Source organism: Scomber scombrus, chromosome 2 (genome assembly GCF_963691925.1).
Source record: "Scomber scombrus chromosome 2, fScoSco1.1, whole genome shotgun sequence".
Classification (NCBI taxonomy): domain Eukaryota; kingdom Metazoa; phylum Chordata; class Actinopteri; order Scombriformes; family Scombridae; genus Scomber; species Scomber scombrus.
Window position 1 is genome coordinate 10,559,015 of NC_084971.1, and position 19,333 is coordinate 10,578,347.

A 19,333-nucleotide genomic window follows, 5' to 3' on the forward strand; every position below is an offset into this window, starting at 1 on the left:
TGTAAATCAATTCAAACACATTGTTTCATTTTTACAGCTCATCAGTTCAATTAGCCCGTTTCTCCTCTGTAAGATAATAATTGACATAAAAGATGTGACAGTCATATGGCCATCAACGATTGTTACACACTCCCCTGTAGAAAGCTTTCTCTCTGGATGAAGACCTGACGTTAAACACCTGGGGTTTGACTGTCACTCAGCATATCAGTCTACAGACTCACAGGCTGACTGACTGTTCGCTCCACTGAGTGACTGAGATGATGAAAAGAGTCATGATGACAAGAGTTGAAGCCCTATTGATATTATTCACTAGAGGAGAAAGGAAGAAAGCTGAGGGAGAGAATTAATAGATAGAGGGTCAGGAGTGTATAATGTAGAAAATGAATTGCAAATGAAACCTTTTAAGCTTAAGGAGGATAGCATCTTTCAAATATTTGACACTATTCCCAGAGAGCACTAAAGTCAGAAATTTAAATTTATGGTAAATGTTGAGGGTTCAAAAGCTACAGAAATTAAAATTAAATTATTAAAAAAACACTTCTCCTAGCTGCATGCTAATGTCTGTCTTTGTTGAAATTGTACATTTAACTCACTTCACTGTGCACAATAACAGGAGCATAAACATATACTGACAATAAACAATATGTGACGTAATGCTTTATGTTGCCCATAAATGTTGAGATTGAATTCATTAATCTTTATCATTTAAAACTATTTACAAATTTAAAATTGGTTTGTGGTTAGTTCAATGACTATATTTTACACCATTCGAATACATGCTGACAGGTGATACCTAATCAGGGTAGGCAGTGCACTTTTTCCTGTTAGAACTGCCCCTCAAAATGTCTGTGTACATCCCTGCCTACCCTGCTGTTAGTGGACCACCAGCTCTACTATCTGAGCCCCAAAAGAACAGAAAGAAAAAGATCCATGTATAATAAAATAGAGGATTCACATGTGTTATTGTATCAAAAGATATCACAACATATTATTGGTATCTGTCTATTAATAACTTGTCCCAAGGGAACATATTACAAAGTATTACCAGAGTGACCCTTACTATCCACCAGCAGTGATGAAATTTAAGACAAAAAACTAGCAGTGACTACCAGTGGCGCTCTCTAATGCCTTCGGATTTGATGTAATGTTGTAGCTTAACAGTTTGTAAAGCTGCAGACTGCATGCACATACACACACACTGCTGTGTTTGCTCTGTGCAGTGAAGCTCACCAAGCCAATACCATCAAGAAGCTGTACTGTAAGTTCTTGATTCTGATAAAGTCAGAGCAAAAGGACTGCCCTGTTGATGTTTGATGAGTTGTTTTGTAGGCTCAGTCTGCTTGACCTTTAGCTCTGCTTTTTATTAACAAACAAGTTTAGACACCCACACATGCAAGTATAAGCACACTCACAAAGCTGAAAAGGCAGGCCACACACTGAATACCTCCTCAACACATACGCCTCTCCAATACATACATATACTGTATGTATGTTTTTGGTATATACTGTATCAGTGTCAGGCTTTATGAGAAGAGATGTGTGTGAGGATGAATGAGACGTGAACATGTGAAAAGTATAAAAGATGAAAAGACTGGATTTGAGCAGAAAAGTGTGTGTATGAAATATGAATGTATATGAAATATGTTATGTTATGACATCTCTATTTCCATTTCAACAATCTCTCCTAACAATATCCTAAACGTACCTTAACGTAGAAAAAGGACATTCTCATGGAAAATGTAACGCTCCTCCAAGTTTTAATTATTTCAACTTTGTTTCTTAGAAATCAAGTTTTGTCCGTCATTTTGGGGATACTGCAATACAGTCTGAATACTGCAATACCCAGGATCCTCGGCACTGTTGCCATGGAGAGGAGGCTGGTCAGTGGTGGAAATCAGAGAAGTAGTACATCTAAAATTCTTTTTTTGTTTCATATGTGAACAAAACACAGTGCCAGAGCTGCAGTATCCATCCAAATTGAATTAATGTAAGCGGCAGATTGCTTTATTTATTTATTTTTTCTCGTTTTAACACTGTATTCAGTTAGCACCAGTCACATTTCACATCATTTTAAGCTCAGTAATTGGATTACTCTTTCCGAAGTGAACCTCGGAGGTCACAGTTAACTGCAGGCAAAGGCCCTGCTCGAAGTTGTTAACTTTTTATGTTGGAAAGATATCTTGATCACATTTGCTCCTATTTCCCCTCCATATCATAGCTGCACAGCATACTAAGGCTACAGAAACATTTCATTAAAATACAGAGACATTAGCAAAGCAATCTAAATCAGATCGGCAGAACAGCTCTGCTTTTACGAAAATAGAACCTGCATCTCTGGCTCCCCCCCCCCCCCCCATATTTAGAATTGTATGCTGCATTTTTGTATAATGTATGCATAATGAGGAATGTCAGTGTGGATCTGCTGTGGCAGGAAGTTTTGGACAGGAGTATGACAGCCTCTCTTTATCTCCAGTGTGAACTAAATGCTGATGGTTTAGTGCTGTTTTTGTACCAACAACAGCACATGAGAGATTTTCTTCACCTGCAAAACGTCACTGAACAAGACACAATGAGACACAAAATGACTCTCTCTCTTTCAGTGTGATCTCTTACTTCTTTGTGGACAGGTGGTGGCCCTTGAGCATATATGTCCTATATTCACCCATGCTTGTACCTTTGACTTTCCAAAGAACCAGATGTTTTCAAATGATGATTGATTAGCAAACCCTTTATGCTTTTCTCTTTCACCCTTTTCTGTGCTGTTCAACTATTTGCTCAGCCAATGTGTTCCAACAGGGCAGTCTTCCTGCCATTGAAAGAATAATCATGAAAAATTGAAAACACATTGTGTATAGAGAGGGACACAAAGAGACTAAAAGAGAAAGAGAGAGAACAGTTGTCAGAGAGGAAACAAAGAGGTTCAGAATATGTTTGAGTCATCTCCTGTGGCCTCATTTTCTATTTTCATCAGGTTGACAGACAGTGTAAGACAGTACAACACTAAGCATATCATCCTAGATGATGGAGTCCACCTCAATGCCAGTCATTAGCAGGTCCGTCACTTTTTATCTGACCTGTAATGGTAGAGTCCTGGCTGTTGAGCCAATCAGTGTATATTTGAAACCGATTGACTACACTGATGAGCTCTATCATCTCCCCAAGCTTCATCAATGTCCAATCTGTGGTTCCAGAGATACTGATTGGTACTCATGGACAAAAGAAGAAAAACAACAATCAATTATCGACCCCCTAGATCAATCGGAAGTTAGATGCACCTTCATTTCTCAAAGGTTTCATCAAAATGCTCTCACAGATATGATATCACATGTGATGGACAGACAAACCGTGCAGTGCAGTCCTCATTCCCATATACATTTTTTATTAATATTTTGACAATTTGTGTTTTTAAAAAAAAGTACATTTCATGGCAAAGTAAATTCCTTTCAATGGAAATGCCATGACCATGAAATTTATTCAGAGGGATAAATTCAAATCTCTTATAGGAGTAGAAACTGTTCAACAAAACTGGTATGGATTGTAGCTGAGAGATGACTCAATGGTACAAATACGTCCTTTGAATTAACGGTATTACCTTACAGTCATTGTCATAATAGTAACTGTTCACTGCTTGCTTGTAACTCTGACAGTTATCAAACAACTGTCTATCATTTCTTAATTTGTGAGGGTGTGCAGATAATTTCTGCTGTGCCACTTTCTTTTAAAAGAGACAAACAATGTTTTGGATCCTGTACAGTAAGACATTAGAAGAGGATGTGCTGAGTAAAACCGTGAAAGAGGATGGTGACAGCAGGAGAAAGAATGCGGGTCATTTCAGACGAGCCAGCAGAGGGAAATATGCTGCAGCTGATTAAGAGCAGAAGAAAAGACTCCAAAGCGGAGGCAGAATAAGAGAGAGGTAACAGAAACAGAAAAAAAGATAGAAGCTTTGAGATTAAACAATCAGAATTAGTCACACCCAATACTTCAACACAGTGGCTTCTTGTCTGAACTGATTACAGTGATGTTCCTAGTCACCATAGCCATTGTGGCATTTGCACGCCTGTATGATTGGAACAGTCTTTGATGTCTGGAGCAGAAAGAGAGTTGACATGAAACCTCTACAAAAATCCTGTGTGTGTGTGTGTGTGTGTGTGTGTGTGTGTGTGTGTGTGTGTGTGTGTGTGTGTGTGTGTGTGTGTGTGTGTGTGTGTGTGTGTGTGTGTGTGTGTGTGTGTGTGTGTGTGTGTTACTTTATGTGCATGTGACAGTTTGTGGTGAACCGGAATCATGTCTTTGTTTAAAAGCTAGAGACCCCCTGGTGAGATTATGAGCCTTTTGGGCCAGACAATGAGGTCTACTGGGGAAAGAAATGAGGGGCAGGGGTGTTGAAATACGAAAGGCCACGCTGTCGGCGGTCTGCATTTATCACAGCTCCACAGCACCGGTGTCTCTCTCTCTCCCCTGTCTCGTCTTCACACTCCACTCTACTGGTCCTTTCTCATCTCTTTACCACCCTCTCTGCTGTACTCAGCATCAATCTGTTGCTCCTTTCCTACTCTTACCTGACCTCCTTTTTCTGCAAAACCAGGATACCATGTCACCTGACCTCAGTTCAGTTCAGCTGCCTTTATCAGCATGAAATTATACAGATTATTTCCAGTAATGATAATCTCAGTAATAAGAAGTCTATTGGAATATCCTGTAAAAAATATCTAAATTAGATATGAAGTAGCAGAATCTCATGGAGGACAGAAACGTTTTTTCTCTTTTTCCCACACGTTCACATGTTCTCAGGATAGGCTAACTCGGTTCATCTTATTTCAAGCTCATTCAAATGGGACAAGAGGATTTCCAGATAAATGTATGCACAACAGGAGGCTGAATACTAACAGAGGTTTGTGCTGCTGCTGCACTGTTTTAATTACCGTTCTGAGCTCCACATGCCATCTAAGATGTTCTTTTTATATGAAATGTTTTGCCTCCCGTTGTTACTTTGTCAATGTGAAGGCTGTTATGTTGTCGAGATACAAAGTATTTTCAAGATATTTAAAATGTATCTGGGCAAAAATTTTGTGGGATTTAAACAAAACAAACCAGAACCAGATCTTGTTTTTATGTGCTCTCTCTTGGTAATGTCATGCAAAACCAAAATGCCTTTCATTGTTATGTAGATGATACTAAGGTAAACCTAGAGATAGACCACAAATTTATTCAAGCTTTCAACAGATTTTTAGTGGGGATTCATTGTGAAGCTGTTATATCACTCTTCCTTTTGTAAGAAACAACAGTTTCAGCAATAACATTTTCGTCTTTCTTGTTTTTTTCTCATAATGTGATAATAATAATTATGATAACGTTTCTTATAATTACAAGATACAAATCCTTACTTAAGTATTAATGTATCAGAAACGTTCTTGTAGTTACACCTTGTGTGACCTTCCACCCTTCACCAGAATCAGATTTAAACAAGCATTGACTATTTTTTTTGGTCACTTGGAAACAAGCTGTAAACACAAAACATGTGTATGACAAATGTTAGGAAACAGTTGCTTATTCACATGCAACATTAGCATTCATTTGGAGTAATGTTTCAATCCATCTGATGAATGTACTGTAAGTCCAATGTCCAGTCTCCTTTTAGCTCTTTTGTCTTAATTAACTACTATATGGCTGTTTAGCTACTAAATGCTCCACCATGATCATCAGCTAGCTGCTAACTGTTAGCCATTTGGTGCTGGACAGGGGGGTTACAGTTGTTTTTTTAGAGCGTTTTCACTGAAAGCGGTGAGAGTGAACCAAACTGTAAAGTTGTGGACCGGAAAACCAAAACAATGAGCTCAAAGATGTTAAATGCCACTTTAGAGATGAAGAGAACTACTGTACAGAGTTGAGTGCTACAAAACTGATGGGGGTGATTGACCTCAAATTAAAGCTGAGAGTCATAGACATTGCTCCAGCTCACACATCTGTTGTATGTGTTCATTATGTGGCCTTAGGAATGTTTTTTTATTTATTGATATATTGTCTAGGTTTGACTTCAGTGCTCAAAATCTTTTAAGTTGCTTCCTTTTTTCCTCTAAAAGGTATTTTTTTCATTATACACATAAAGCATTCTGATGTTCATACTGTAAGTTCTTGGTCTACTGGTTCTGCAGCAGTGATTCACACATTAACCTTTCACACCTTATCAACACTGCTGTGAGCTATAAATGACCTGGATTAAAGTTCTTCTTCTTTCTCATGTCTGACACAAATAGATCCCTATAAAAGTGCCCCCTCAAACCAGCGACTCCAGACTATTGTGCTGCTTGTTTTCTATCCACGGCACCTCAGCTATATTCACTCGTTGAATACATGGCCACAGTAAAAACCTGGATGTTTCTGAGTCCTGAGAACCACGTTGGTTTCATGCCAGCTTGCTGTTGTTCCTTTTTGAGCCACCAATGATGCCAACCTACGTACAAGATGTTAGCCTTACAAGTGTTCAAGTTCAAATTGAATGTCCCTCACAACCTATATACACCGATCAGCCATAACATCAAATCCACGTGCCTAATATTGTGTGGATCCCCTTCGTGCCACTAAAACAGCTCCAACCCATCGATGAATAGATTGAAAAAGACCTCTAAAGGTGTCTTCTGTACCAAGATGTTAGCAACAGATCCTTTAACCCTTACATACTGTTAATATTCTACACCCTTGCAGTATGTTGATACCACATTTTAACCACAGATCTATTCAGAATGCATCAATAGTCGATCAGACTGATCAATAAATTTTCGTTGTGGGCTTTTGGAAAAACTATTTCAGAGAATTTCAGGGTAAAATAATGACATTTTGGGTGCTTTTACAGCTGTCAAATGTCAAAATGGGTCAAATTTGACCCGAACAGTATGTAAGGGTTTAGACCTGTAAGTTGTTAGGTGGGGTCTTCATGGACCACCTGGACATTGAATTGTTTTTCCAGCACATCCTACAGATGCTCAACTGGATTGAGATCAGGGGAATTTGGACCTTGAACTATGTCATGTTCCTCAAACCATTACTGGACATTTTTTTGCAGTGTGGCAGGGCACTTTATGCTGCTGAAAGAGGCCACTGCCATCAAGGAATACTGTTGCTACACTTGGTCTGCAACAATGCTTAGCTAGGTGGTACATGTCAGGGTAACATCCACATGAATGTCAGGACCCAAGGTTTCCCAGCAGAACACCATGCAGAGCATCACGCTGCTTCCGCCAGGTAGCCTTCTTCCCATAGTGCATCCTGGTGCCATCCCTTCCCCAGGTAAACGGTACACACACACCCAGCCGTCCACATGATGTAAAAGAAAACGTGACCAGGCCATCTTCTTCTATTGCTCTATGGTACACTTCTGACGCTCACATGCCCCATTGTAGATGCTTTCTGCTGTGGACAGTGGTCAGCACGGCACCAGTCTGAAACTACACACCACCATACGCAGCAAGCTGCAATGAACTGTGTGTTCTGACAGCTGTCAATCATAGCCAACATTAACATTATCAGTAATTTTGCTACATTAGCTTTTCTGTGGGATGACCGGCTGGACTAGCCTTTGATTCCCACTTGCATCAGTGAGCCTTTGGCGCCCATGACCCTATTGCTGGTTCATTGATTGTCCTTTTTTGGAACACTTTTGGTAGGCACTGACAACTGCATACCAGGAAGACTCCAAAAGACCTGCCGTTCCTGAGATGCTTTGAGTCAGTCGTCTAGCCATCACAATTTGGGTCCAACCGCCTGCCTGTTTTTCCTGCTTCCAACACATCAACTTCAAGAACTGACTGTTCACCTGCTGCCTAATTCATCCCAAACCCTTGGCATGTGACATTTTAACAAGATAATCAATGTTATTAACTTTGCATGTCAGTGGTTTTAATGTTTTGGCTGATCTGCCATAATGATCCTCCATCAGCTTGAGTGGATGAAAGCACGTACCCTGAAAAGATGACAGTGTAGAGTCAACAATGTCAAAAAAAGCATAGAAAAAATTAAGACATTAGCTTTGGATTTTGGAAGCAATTACATTTTGTCTGTCAAAATTTGCGACGAATATGTTTAGTAATATCATGATACAGAATATGATGTAACAATTCATAATCATGAAAGTCAAAGTGAGATAAAGTCTCCACTTTGGTGAATGCAGTATGTTTCCATTCTTCATACTATGAACATTTGGATAGGTAGACTGCTGATTATCGACAGACTTTAGACTAGTTTTCAAATGTCTCATCATTATTCTACAGATCTATTCTTCTTGCACCACTTTTTATTTCCAAGTAAATGACTCAGTTCTGTTATTCCTGAATTGCCAGTTTCTTAAATTTTTCTCTCATCTCACTCTTTCATTAAGTCTTCAAGGCTCCTGTTACGTGACACAAATTTCACAAATCTGCAGCTGCAGCAACACCCAGTGTGAATGTGAATATATGTGATGAATGTGTACATCCGCAAACGACATATGTGTAAAAATGCTACACCTGGAAAAAATATGTGTAAAAATGTTGAAACAAGATGTATGCTATATAAAGGCATATAACCTATATATACACAAAAGCTGTTGTTTTGATTTGTTGTCATGTAATGAAATGAAAAACAAGTAGAAAGTTGCCATTTCTGTTTAGTGACACTGAACAGATATTAACTACAACTATAAACTTGATTAACATCCTGCGCTGAGCTTTACAGTCTCTTTGATTTCGATAATAGCAGAAAGAACCAAGAGGAGCACACACGATAAAAAAAGATCCCTAAGGGTACAGCAGAGATCATGGCTTTGTTATATTCCTGTTTGGTTTTATATTAAAGAAAGAAACACAGGAACTGTAGGAGCTCTCATCTTTAAATGACCTTTGTATGCTGAAAGAGAGAGAGAGGGGTAGGAGGAGGAGAAAGAGGAGGGCATCACAGAAACACAAATCTCTCAAATCAAACAACACGAGATCATCATTACTGCTAGAGATGAAAGAAATGTTATTGTTTGTGATGTTTAATGCATACTGATATAATTACTTGAATGTAACATTTTTGTTGTCTTCATTCCTACACTTTTCCAGGCTTGGACCTCTGTAGGGAGTGTTTTGTCTCTTACAGTCTATACAGTAAGAGACAAAACACTTGAAGAGCTTATTCCCAGGGGAAGCAGTGATGGAGGACAACCTCCACTTGTCAACAGCTAAGTTGGTCAAAGGTCTGGGACAAAAATAACTGCAAAGACAGGTTTCCAATCACAGCAGCTACATTCAGTTCAATATAACTTTATTTATGATAGATATAGGATAGGAAGGAAGATCAAATAATATTAATTACAAAGATAAAAACAATACTGTAAACAAAGACTATATGAGATTTTTTTTTTTAAATGATAACTACAAATATAACAATCTAAAAGATGCACAAAGTAATGATGCTGTATAAGCAAAAGGCATTGAACAGAACCTCCATGTGAGGAACTGAGAGGTCAGAACAGCATCTTTGAACAGGTCGTCACAATACCGTCAGAATGTAAAATAAAAGGTTTAGAGATAATAAAAGCAATAAAAGATTAATAAAAAATGACTGGCAATAACTCTAATCTGTGCTAGCCACACTTAACAATACTTTCTGTATTTACATCCCACTTAAACTAGATGTCAAACACTATATCCAAATATTCCTAAGAGCTGACATGTTTCGCTCTCGTTATATACTATGCTCATTGTGATCTTTGCTGTGTCTAAAATCAATAATTACTTTGATGAACACTTCCATTACCTGTGAGAAGCGGAGAAAAAAGAGAGCATCTATCGGTTTTCAAATTTCAAATGCAACCTATTTAATTCCGCTGACCTCCGCAGACATCCCTGCTGGGTTAAAAGATGGACACAATCACATATTCTGCTGCAAATATTACAAATATCACAGGGTTATACCCTCTGGTGGGCAAGCCACTAATCCTCATGGAGGACTGGAGTCCAACCAATCTGTCAACCCTAACCTCTATGTCTTCGGTCTTAGCAGCATCAAAAAACCTCTTGCTGTGAGGCGACAGTATACGTATTACCAAGCCATCCTCTAGTGAATGTACTGAACCATATAAGTCACAGCAAATAGAAACTTATTTCACATACTAGATCGATTCTGAGCCTACACAACCTGGCTGTAGAAACAAGCTGATAAAGATTGATGCGGAGACTCACTCTGTCATGAGCAGGAGACCAAACCAAAACATAAGATTCAATTCAAGAAAAGCTGTAACTATGGTGGACATTTGTGGACAGACTGTATCTCTTATTCCGATCCTATCCCATTCTTGGTTAACTGCTTCGACCAAGTGGCCAGTAGACAGCATTACATGTGAAACTCATGCAATGCTGTTGACATTACAAGCTTTCAAAGACTTTCAGAAGACTTTCTTGCACAAAGAAAAGAAATAAACGGATTAAAAACAAATAAGACTGATACCATTAATATATTGTAAATGTACAAACACAAAAAGTGAGGATTAGGCCTCTAATATAGTAGCTTTGGATAAAGATGGTACTTCAAATGTCAGGTACAGTTTGACACTTAAACTGAATGTCTGTAGATGTGTCTTTGAAAATTAAACCTGTATTTAATGTGTGTAACCGAGCCCTCTGGTGCTGTGTTAGTATTTATTTGTAGAAATACGTTTGTATGATACTAAATGTAATTTTGGGCAGAACATGGTCATATTCTGTTCTATGTTATACACATGTTTGCACCAGCAGGCAATAAATACAGTTATTTAAAAAAAAAACACTACAGGGAAAATTGGAGGAACTTTTTTTTCACACTGGAGCCTATGATTCACATTCGTACAGTCTCAAACACCAGAGAACTCTACCCAAAGACACCATGCCAATCACCTGGATCATTAAAAAAACACTTGTACCTGTCACATATGTGTCAGTGTCATAACCCACCTGCAACTGAATACATGTAGGCTGTAAAAAACATATTCAGTCTATCCCACACAAATTCATTGTAGCTTCCTGTTGTAAATATGTAGGACTAGGTTACAGGAAAAACAACTTTTAATTTACTTTGTATCTTACAAATAGAATAACTTCCAATAGTTAGGGATTTTACACACTGAAAAGTTTTCATAGTTAGCTTCAAGTCTATTTCCCTTTGTTTTACAAGCATAATACAGTGATTGTATTTATTTATTTATTTTATTTATTTTTTTTAGCTCTGAGTGCTTCCAAAACACAGAAGACCTACACTGTGCCTGAATGCTCCATGTGTACACACACAAAAGCTGAAGCTCTGCGCTGCACCTACAGTGAAAACACAGGGTTGTTTGTATATTAAACAGGACACTCCTGGACACTCCTATAGTATAAATAAAGGCCAGCTGACATATTACATGTAAAAATCTAATAATATCACAGCATAATATAAATTATAGTAGATAATATGAATATTATCAAGATTTTTGTTGTTTCATTGTTTATTGTTATTATGGATTATAAACATAGTTGAGATGGGTGTGCTGGAGTGCCAGAGTCAGACATTTTCATAATTCATAAGTACTGCAGCTTATTGACTATGTTGCCCCACCCTCTTTGAGACAACAACATTTGTCTGTCTCAGTATCTCTGAAACATCAGAGGAGGAAGCACTGACAGGCTCTCCCACACACTCTTGGCCTCTTTATCAAGGTAAGCAGCATTTAATCTTCGGTCTTCAGATGAGTTAAAATAAAATTTAGAGCGACGGGGAAGACCTGGATAAAACTAACAACTATCCTGTATGTCAGCAGGAGCTGAAAGTTAACAATTCTGTTTTCATGCTTACTTTAAAATGAAGGAGCAGCAATGACTATGAGAAAACTGAGGAAAATGTTGTATCTGGTTGTTATTTGTTGTTTTTCATTTCTTCATTTAAAACAAGCAGTCTAAAATGCTGCTGAGGTTATAAGCAGCTATAACTTCAGCTATTTAGAAAACGTTTGTATGTAAAGGGATCACTCAGAAGTTGCTTAATTATTTGCTCTGTATAGACTTGCAATGTTTAGAACAGCCTTTTCTGGTTTATGCAAATAAAACGCAGTGTAAATGTATTGAATATTGTGGTGAAATGAAAACCAGCTCAAGCAAGTTTCACCTGCTCCTGGAAGTGTGTGTGTGTGTGTGTGTGTGTGTGTGTGTGTGTGTGTGTGTGTGTGTGTGTGTGTGTGTGTGTGTGTGTGTGTGTGTGTGTGTGTGTGTGTTTCTTTTTTTCTGATTCAATTTTTCAGTTTATTTATGGTAAATTGGTTATAGGAAAGATAGATAAAAAAAGATGCACAAAGTAATGACACTGTACAAGCAAAAATCACTTAACCAAACATCTCTATGAGGGACTGAGAGCAACTTTAACCAGATCGTCACAATACTGTTCAGGCTGTTTTAGTATCTCTCCGACAGAATGTAGATCCAGCTGATAAAAGAAAAGGTTTAGAGTCTCTATTACAATATTGATCAAAATGACTGAGAATAACTATGCTTTGTGCTGTCCACACTTAACAATCATTTCTGTACTTACATCCCACTTAAGCTGGTTGTCCACCGCGAGGACTATTGTGTTTCACTTGTTGCATTCAAACTAGTCACAGTGTCAATATAATGTCTTTAATGTAGTGGTGAGATGAAAACCAGCTCCAGCAGGTTTCACCTAATCCTGGAATTTGTTGTGTGTTGCTTTGCTTGTCACTTTAGGTTTAGGTTTGGGTTTGGACTGCGTAATGCTTTAACAGGTCATTTTATTACTTTATTTGACTCACTAAACAAGACAAATACTGTATGGTAGGTTTCCACAGAGGAAAAAATATTGAAACACAACAGGAGATCTGTCATATATCTCACTGCCACACCTTTTTTTTCTTTTTTATTTGATCTTCTTGTCTATGTCAAAGTACATAATCTGATTTGTACCATGGCCAAGAGATATGAAAGTACTGCAGCTTGAAGAACATTAAGATCAAGTGTCAAGGATCATTGAAACTTTATTGTCACAAGCAGAAGGTACACACAACACTTAGGCCATAAACAAGCTGCAAATAAATAAAACTCAGATTAAAAGACAATCCGACAACACAGATGCAGTGAACAAACAAACCCACCGACAATGTGGAAACACAGAAATGGGAAATGGCACATCTCTCTCACTGGGGAATATTTACACTTAGCAAGACAGTACTTACAGTGCTTGACAAACATCCACCTGAATCCAATCAACCAGTCACCTACAATTGACAAATGTGATGACAGGCTCTTACCAGGAAATATTTGCTTACATTGTCAAAAGCAATGTCACCAAACCTGCTTACCTGAAAGTGTTGCAACAATGAACCATTCTTTGCATTAAAAATGGTCAATAACCTGTCCAATGAGTTTTTACACTGAGATTCCAGGTTTCAGTCTGGACTCAAGTCCTCTCTGCATTTTAAAACCTATCCTCTGATAAAGTCTCTGCTTTCTTTTGTTCAGAAAGATCAGGAGAACAGCTGTATCTTGTTTTTTTCGTCTTTTTCTTTTCTTTTGGATTACAGGGCCTCACACCAGTTCTCAGCTCTCTCTCTTCATATTTTTTCTGCTTTACAACCTTTCAGACAGATATCATGGAGAAGGGTCCAGAGCCTCCCCAGTCAATGGCAGCGCCGCCATACCCTGGCCCACCTATAGACCAAAGCTACCAAGTTCAGCCTGTCATTCAACCTGGTAAGAGATCAGGGACATTTAGCTGTTATTTTACCTGCTCATTTACTGCAATAAAGAGTTGTTCCTGTCATTAGTTACATTTTTTTATCAGCTTGTTTAGTTAATTGTCTACTTCTCTTACCCAGTTCAACAGCCTGTTTACCACTACAGCCCACAACAACCTCAAATCTTACAACCTGGTAAGTTCCCCATGTCTCTCACGAGTTAAAATAAGCTCTAATTTGCAAAAATATACAGCTAACACAGCAAAAACTGTTTGCAAGTCAGCTTTGAGTTCAGTGACAGATTGGTGAGCAGGTGCAGATTGTAGTTGTCAGAGAGTGTTGCAGTGTGTTTTTGCCCCTCACAGTGACCCAGGTGGTGATGGTGCAGCAGATGCCAACCGAAACTCCTGCACAGATGAATTGTCCCCACTGCCAAAACACTGTTGTCACTAAAATCGAGTACAGAAATGGCACGCTGACCTGGGTGATCTTTGGTGTACTAGGAATCATAGGGTGAGTAACACACCCAATACACACAACTCAGGTATACACACATTTACACAAATGTCGAGGTATCATTTTAACTTCTGATGCTCCACACCAGATGCTGGCCTTGCTGTTTAATCCCATTCTGCGTGGATTCTTGCAAAGATGTGGAGCATTCCTGCCCCTCCTGCAACAATGTCCTCCACGTCCATAAACGCAGGTGAAGCAGCAACGCATGGTTAACTCTACTGCAGTGACAACAAAAGGTAGAGAAGCATAGCTGAAACCAACATCTGCACAGGAGCCAAACCTCATATGTACACATCGGATGTAATTTGAACCCTGTGTTCACTTGTGTAAGAACCGTGTGTCACTCTGTCACACTCTGTACGCTACAAGACTACATTGCTGTCAGTTTTCCTTTTTCTTTTTTTATCTGATGATTTAAAATGTGCAGTCATTCTGTAGTAATGTAATGTGAATATCTATTTTTTAATATTATGATAGTTATTTTTTCCCTCAATGTGATCCAAGTGATGCTGCGTCCTCGGCAGATTCTTTTCTATAATGTTTTGGTTTTTTTGGGGAGGGTTTTAAATATAAGATGTCTGCAAGTACAGTTAAATTATTAACATTTATTGACATATTGACAAAAATCAATTGTTTTGGATAGAAACGCCCCCTCTCAATCCAATATTCCTGTCATGTAAAAACATGATCAGATACATGTTATCATAAAATGTAAATTATTGTCATAATCAATCAAGTAACTATTGCATAATAATCATCTTTAATTAAGTTGTGTAACAAATAATTATGAATAATAATCAACCTTACATGATAAACACTACAGAAAGATTAAAATAAATACATCTGCATTTATTCATCATTGGGAACTCATTAATTTGCTGATCCATTCATTCATTACTTCTTTCTTGACCTTTTTTATGATTCATTTTGAAGATAAACAAGGCAAGGCAAGGCAAGGCAAGGCAAGGCAAGGCAAGGCAAGGCAAGGCAAGGCAAGGCAAGGCAAGGCAAGGCAAGGCAAGGCAAGGCAGCTTTATTTATACAGCGCATTTCATACACAATGGCTTTACATAAAACAAACATTTAACAGGAAGAATTGGAAATAAAAAAACATAAAAACAGGCAATTTGAGAAATAAAAATAAATAAATAGTAAAAACATGGAAACATTAAAACATACAATTTACCCCAGCTATACTAGAATATAAGGTTGCAGCATAAAATAAAGAGGACATACAGTGCAAATGAAAGATTACAATTTAAAGTGCTTTAAAAGAGTTGAATCATAAGCACAGGAGAAGAGAAGTGTTTTTAACCTGGATTTAAACATATTCACAGTTGGGGCTGATTTCAGTTCTGCTGGTAGTTTGTTCCAGTTGTGTGCAGCATAACAGCTAAAAGCTGCTTAACCATGTTCAACTCTGAACTCTGGGCTCCACTATCTGACCTGAGTCAGTAGATCTCAGAGCCCTACTGGGTTTATATTCTACTAACATGTCATTCAACATGCACAAACAACTGAATTTAAGTAGATGAAAGTGTAACTCTTAACAAGTATGAGAAAGCCAAAGATGGAAAAAGATTATATTATTTCTTTAACTACACGGTCGCCCATAAAGTTGGAATAATTTAGTTTTCAGACACATTCCTCTCTTTATTTTCTATTCATACACATCAGTAATAACCTTTGACCAGGTGCAATGAGATTGATCAATACAATTTTGAGAATATATACACTTTATCTATCAAGAATAAATCACACTGTCACAATCATTTCATGAGAAGAAGTAAAAAATATTTTATTCCAACTTTATGGGCGACAGTGTATTAGAATATGGTTTAAGGTTGTTCTTGTGAATAAATGTGCTATTCATTGTATCACATTATCATCATTAATGAGGGACACAATGTTTGAAATAACATCATAAAATCTGTACAACGGCATATTAGGGCCATATATGTTTTATTAAAAAAAAACTGACGTGGAGGAGGGGTGTGTGTGTGTGTGTGTGTGTGTGTGTGTGTGTGTGTGTGTGTGTGTGTGTGTGTGTGTGTGTGTGTGTGTGTGTGTGTGTGTGTGTGTGTGTGTGTGTGTGTGTGTGTAAAACCAAAGTTTTTTTTAAACATATATTGCCCTTATACGCCGTCATTAATCTGTCATATGTTTTATGGCAGCTGCTAAAGAAACACTTGGCTGTCAGGCTTATTTACAGAGTGTCTGAGAAAACTGGACTAAATGCTGCAGTGTCACCTAGAGGCTGTGAGGAGATTACCTTTTTCAGAAACATTCATCATACAGTTTATATTTTAGTTTAAGTGTATTATTTAGAAAAGCACTATGGGTTGGTTCTGTATGTATATCCTAATATTATTTTAACATATAGTCTCACAGACCGTCAATATTTATGTAGAAATAATTGAAATAGTTTTTGTCGTTCAGTGGAGACAGAAAGTATTTATTAGTAAATCATATATCCTTTCATGCATCATAAATGTAAACATTTAAAGGGCAACAGACTAATTTTTTTTTTGGACACTGTACACATAATCATTTTGGCTTATTTCGGTGTATGATGTTAAAAGTGATTATCTTTTTGTGTCTCCGTGGATTTCAAAATTCCATTCAGCTGAATTCTCTTACAATCTCTAGTTGTGATGTAATGGGTAAGACTCGGAGGTCTATTAGAAGTTCATTTAGGACAGAGGTCAAATCATAAACAGTGTGATGAGCGCCAGACAGAAGGACTGCATGTAATAAAGGAAGACATTAATGCAGAATTAAACTTTTTCACAAATTTGGCATAGTAGGAAACATACAGGTGTGTTTGATATTAATAAGTATGGCTGCATTCTATTTAAATGTGTATGACTTGGCTAGCTGGAATACATAAGTGGAACAGAGTCATCATTAACAATATTAGCTACATTTGGGTGTGTATGTGTGTTTGTGTGTGGCTGTTAAAGGGTCTGAGCTGCTGCTGCTTTTAATTCTTTGCTGCGCTAAATGGGAAAGAGACCTCTGTGTGTTTGTCAGTGTTGTCATTTAGTGGAAAATACAGAACATGTTGTTATGTACTATAATAAATGTAATTTCGAGAGGGAGATACATTTAGAGCGGCAGAGCAGGAATAGAGCCACTGAGTTCTCACAGTACAAAGACAACAGTTTTGTTATTTACATAATCAGAATAATCAGTATTCCGATTATTTTTTGTCATGACTATAAACACACAGTTTCAGTAAGAGGAAGAAGGAGAGATGGTAGGAGTCACTTTACTGGATTGTGTCCAAGGCCAGAATTTCTTTCTGGCTGCTGGTGGTGGGTTTATTCAACAATCTTTTATTATAACTACTACAGAAATGCAAGTAGCCAAGAAAAAAATGTACTTGTATGGTGGATGTCAATAATGCCAATACTGTTGCAAATACCTTATACCAACTATAACTGTATTAAACTCAGGACTCGTGAATCTAATGAAAACTCCAACATATCCTGGTCACATAATAATTAATCAATAATTAATATCACAGCATATTCAATATGTTCATCCCAACGAGCCCTCCCTTCTAAATTTGCATGTGGAGGGTTGTCAGGAGAGACCTGTGGTGGGATGAAGATGGGATTATGGGATGGACGATACTTAACAAGGTCCTATTGGACCGTGGCTGTAGTGACGACTGGATTACCCAGATTAGGATTTATGGCCCATTAGTCAGCACTTCTCTGCCTTGTTGTCTCGCACCTCTGTCTGCTTTTGTCTCTGACAGGACTCAAACACACAATGGATCAAAATACATGTTGCACACCAATACACCCATTCTCCCCTTTTAGGCAATAAATTCCTGCTGAACTGGAGAAAGTTTCCTAGAATTATGTCTACGGCAAACTGTGAGAGGCTTTCACAAGGCAGTTCAGAAGGGTGAAGCTTGTTAGCCAGAGAGGCTCATTTTCATCTGTGGTCCCTGGACAGGCAAATAGTTGAAAGCACAAATGTTACAATTTAAAAGTAGTGAAAATGTGCACATACAAACAGAGACTGCAATACACAGAGATAAGAAAGATAACTCGTAGACACCAAAAATCAAAAACAGCAACAACAATCAACAAATCAACAAACAGCCTGTTGAAATGTGGATATTATGTAGAGAGCCTGTGATAAACAGCAGCAGCTCTTACACTAAGCATAATAATGACAAATAAGACAAAAAACAACACAAAAACAGCATTTAGGTTAAAGCCCCTCTGTGAAGCCAAAGCATAGCTTTACAGAGCTGTTAACATGGCTCCAAACTGTCTTGTGTTGTCAATCGTGGATTATTGGGATTGGTGCATGATGGCACGTATAGGCCATCGACCTGTGATCAGAATTGTCCTTCCTATGCCTTTTTGCGAAAGACTCTCTTGACTCTTCTGTTGCCATCACACAGAGTAGGGACTCCTGCTACTTGCATGTTAGCAAGGACTTACTATCTGGATTAGACTGTCTTGACTGACACAGCAGGTTGCAGGTGTGCACTCCTTTACTTACATCTGTCTATGTATCTCTGAGTTTATTTGCGTACCACAAAACCAGCTTTGCCATTTCCTGTGTTTGACCTCTATCTGTCACTGAGCTCTCTAGTATCTGTCAGCATCAATCCCTCACACGCTGATCCAAACTGACTCGATTAGCTAACACAATCGCTACTCCTTGTCATGGTGTTGTGTCCCTCTCTAACCCCTCATGAAGCCATCTCCAGGGGAGGAGATTACTCCACTCTAAAGGGAGATTTGGCTAAATCATGCCTTCGTGGGTATTATGTAACATTCCCTACTAGGCTCGCCATGTGGCCACTGGGCTCACCTGTGTTTAGATTGACCATATGCCCCTCCCAATCCAAATCCCATCCTCACTCTGAAACACATGCTGCGCGTCTACTGACATCTCATTGCTGAAGAGACTTCCAATTCTTCTGGTCCAATCTGGTTTCCACCACAGGAGTCATAGATGAATCCACATCTCCCACAGCTCTGGGTGTGAGGGAGCATTGCATAACTGGTGAGGAAGAAATGGGAGCCTGAAGACAGGAAATAACACAGAGATGAGCAAACAAGTGACTAATACCAG

General features: G+C 38.3%; 1 protein-coding gene across 1 annotated transcript; it reads left to right on the forward strand.

Moving 5' to 3' along the window:
* Nucleotides 1–13,627: 13,627 nt before the first annotated feature.
* LOC133998377 (LITAF domain-containing protein-like) lies at nt 13,628–14,421 on the forward strand. Its single transcript, XM_062437866.1, has 4 exons — nt 13,628–13,727; nt 13,853–13,906; nt 14,077–14,224; nt 14,316–14,421. Exons 1-4 carry the CDS (start codon nt 13,628–13,630, stop codon nt 14,419–14,421), a joined length of 408 nt encoding a protein of 135 aa, XP_062293850.1.
* Nucleotides 14,422–19,333: the final 4,912 nt, after the last annotated feature.

What these genes read in the sequence shown, in the direction of transcription:
- LOC133998377 (XM_062437866.1), top strand. Translation starts at nt 13,628, where the DNA reads ATGGAGAAGGGTCCAGAGCCTCCCCAGTCAATGGCAGCGCCGCCATAC. An exon ending in TCAGCCTGTCATTCAACCTG is followed by an intron (nt 13,728 to 13,852) that starts GTAAGAGATCAG and finishes TCTCTTACCCAG; the next exon opens with TTCAACAGCCTGTTTACCAC. An exon ending in ACCTCAAATCTTACAACCTG is followed by an intron (nt 13,907 to 14,076) that starts GTAAGTTCCCCA and finishes TGCCCCTCACAG; the next exon opens with TGACCCAGGTGGTGATGGTG.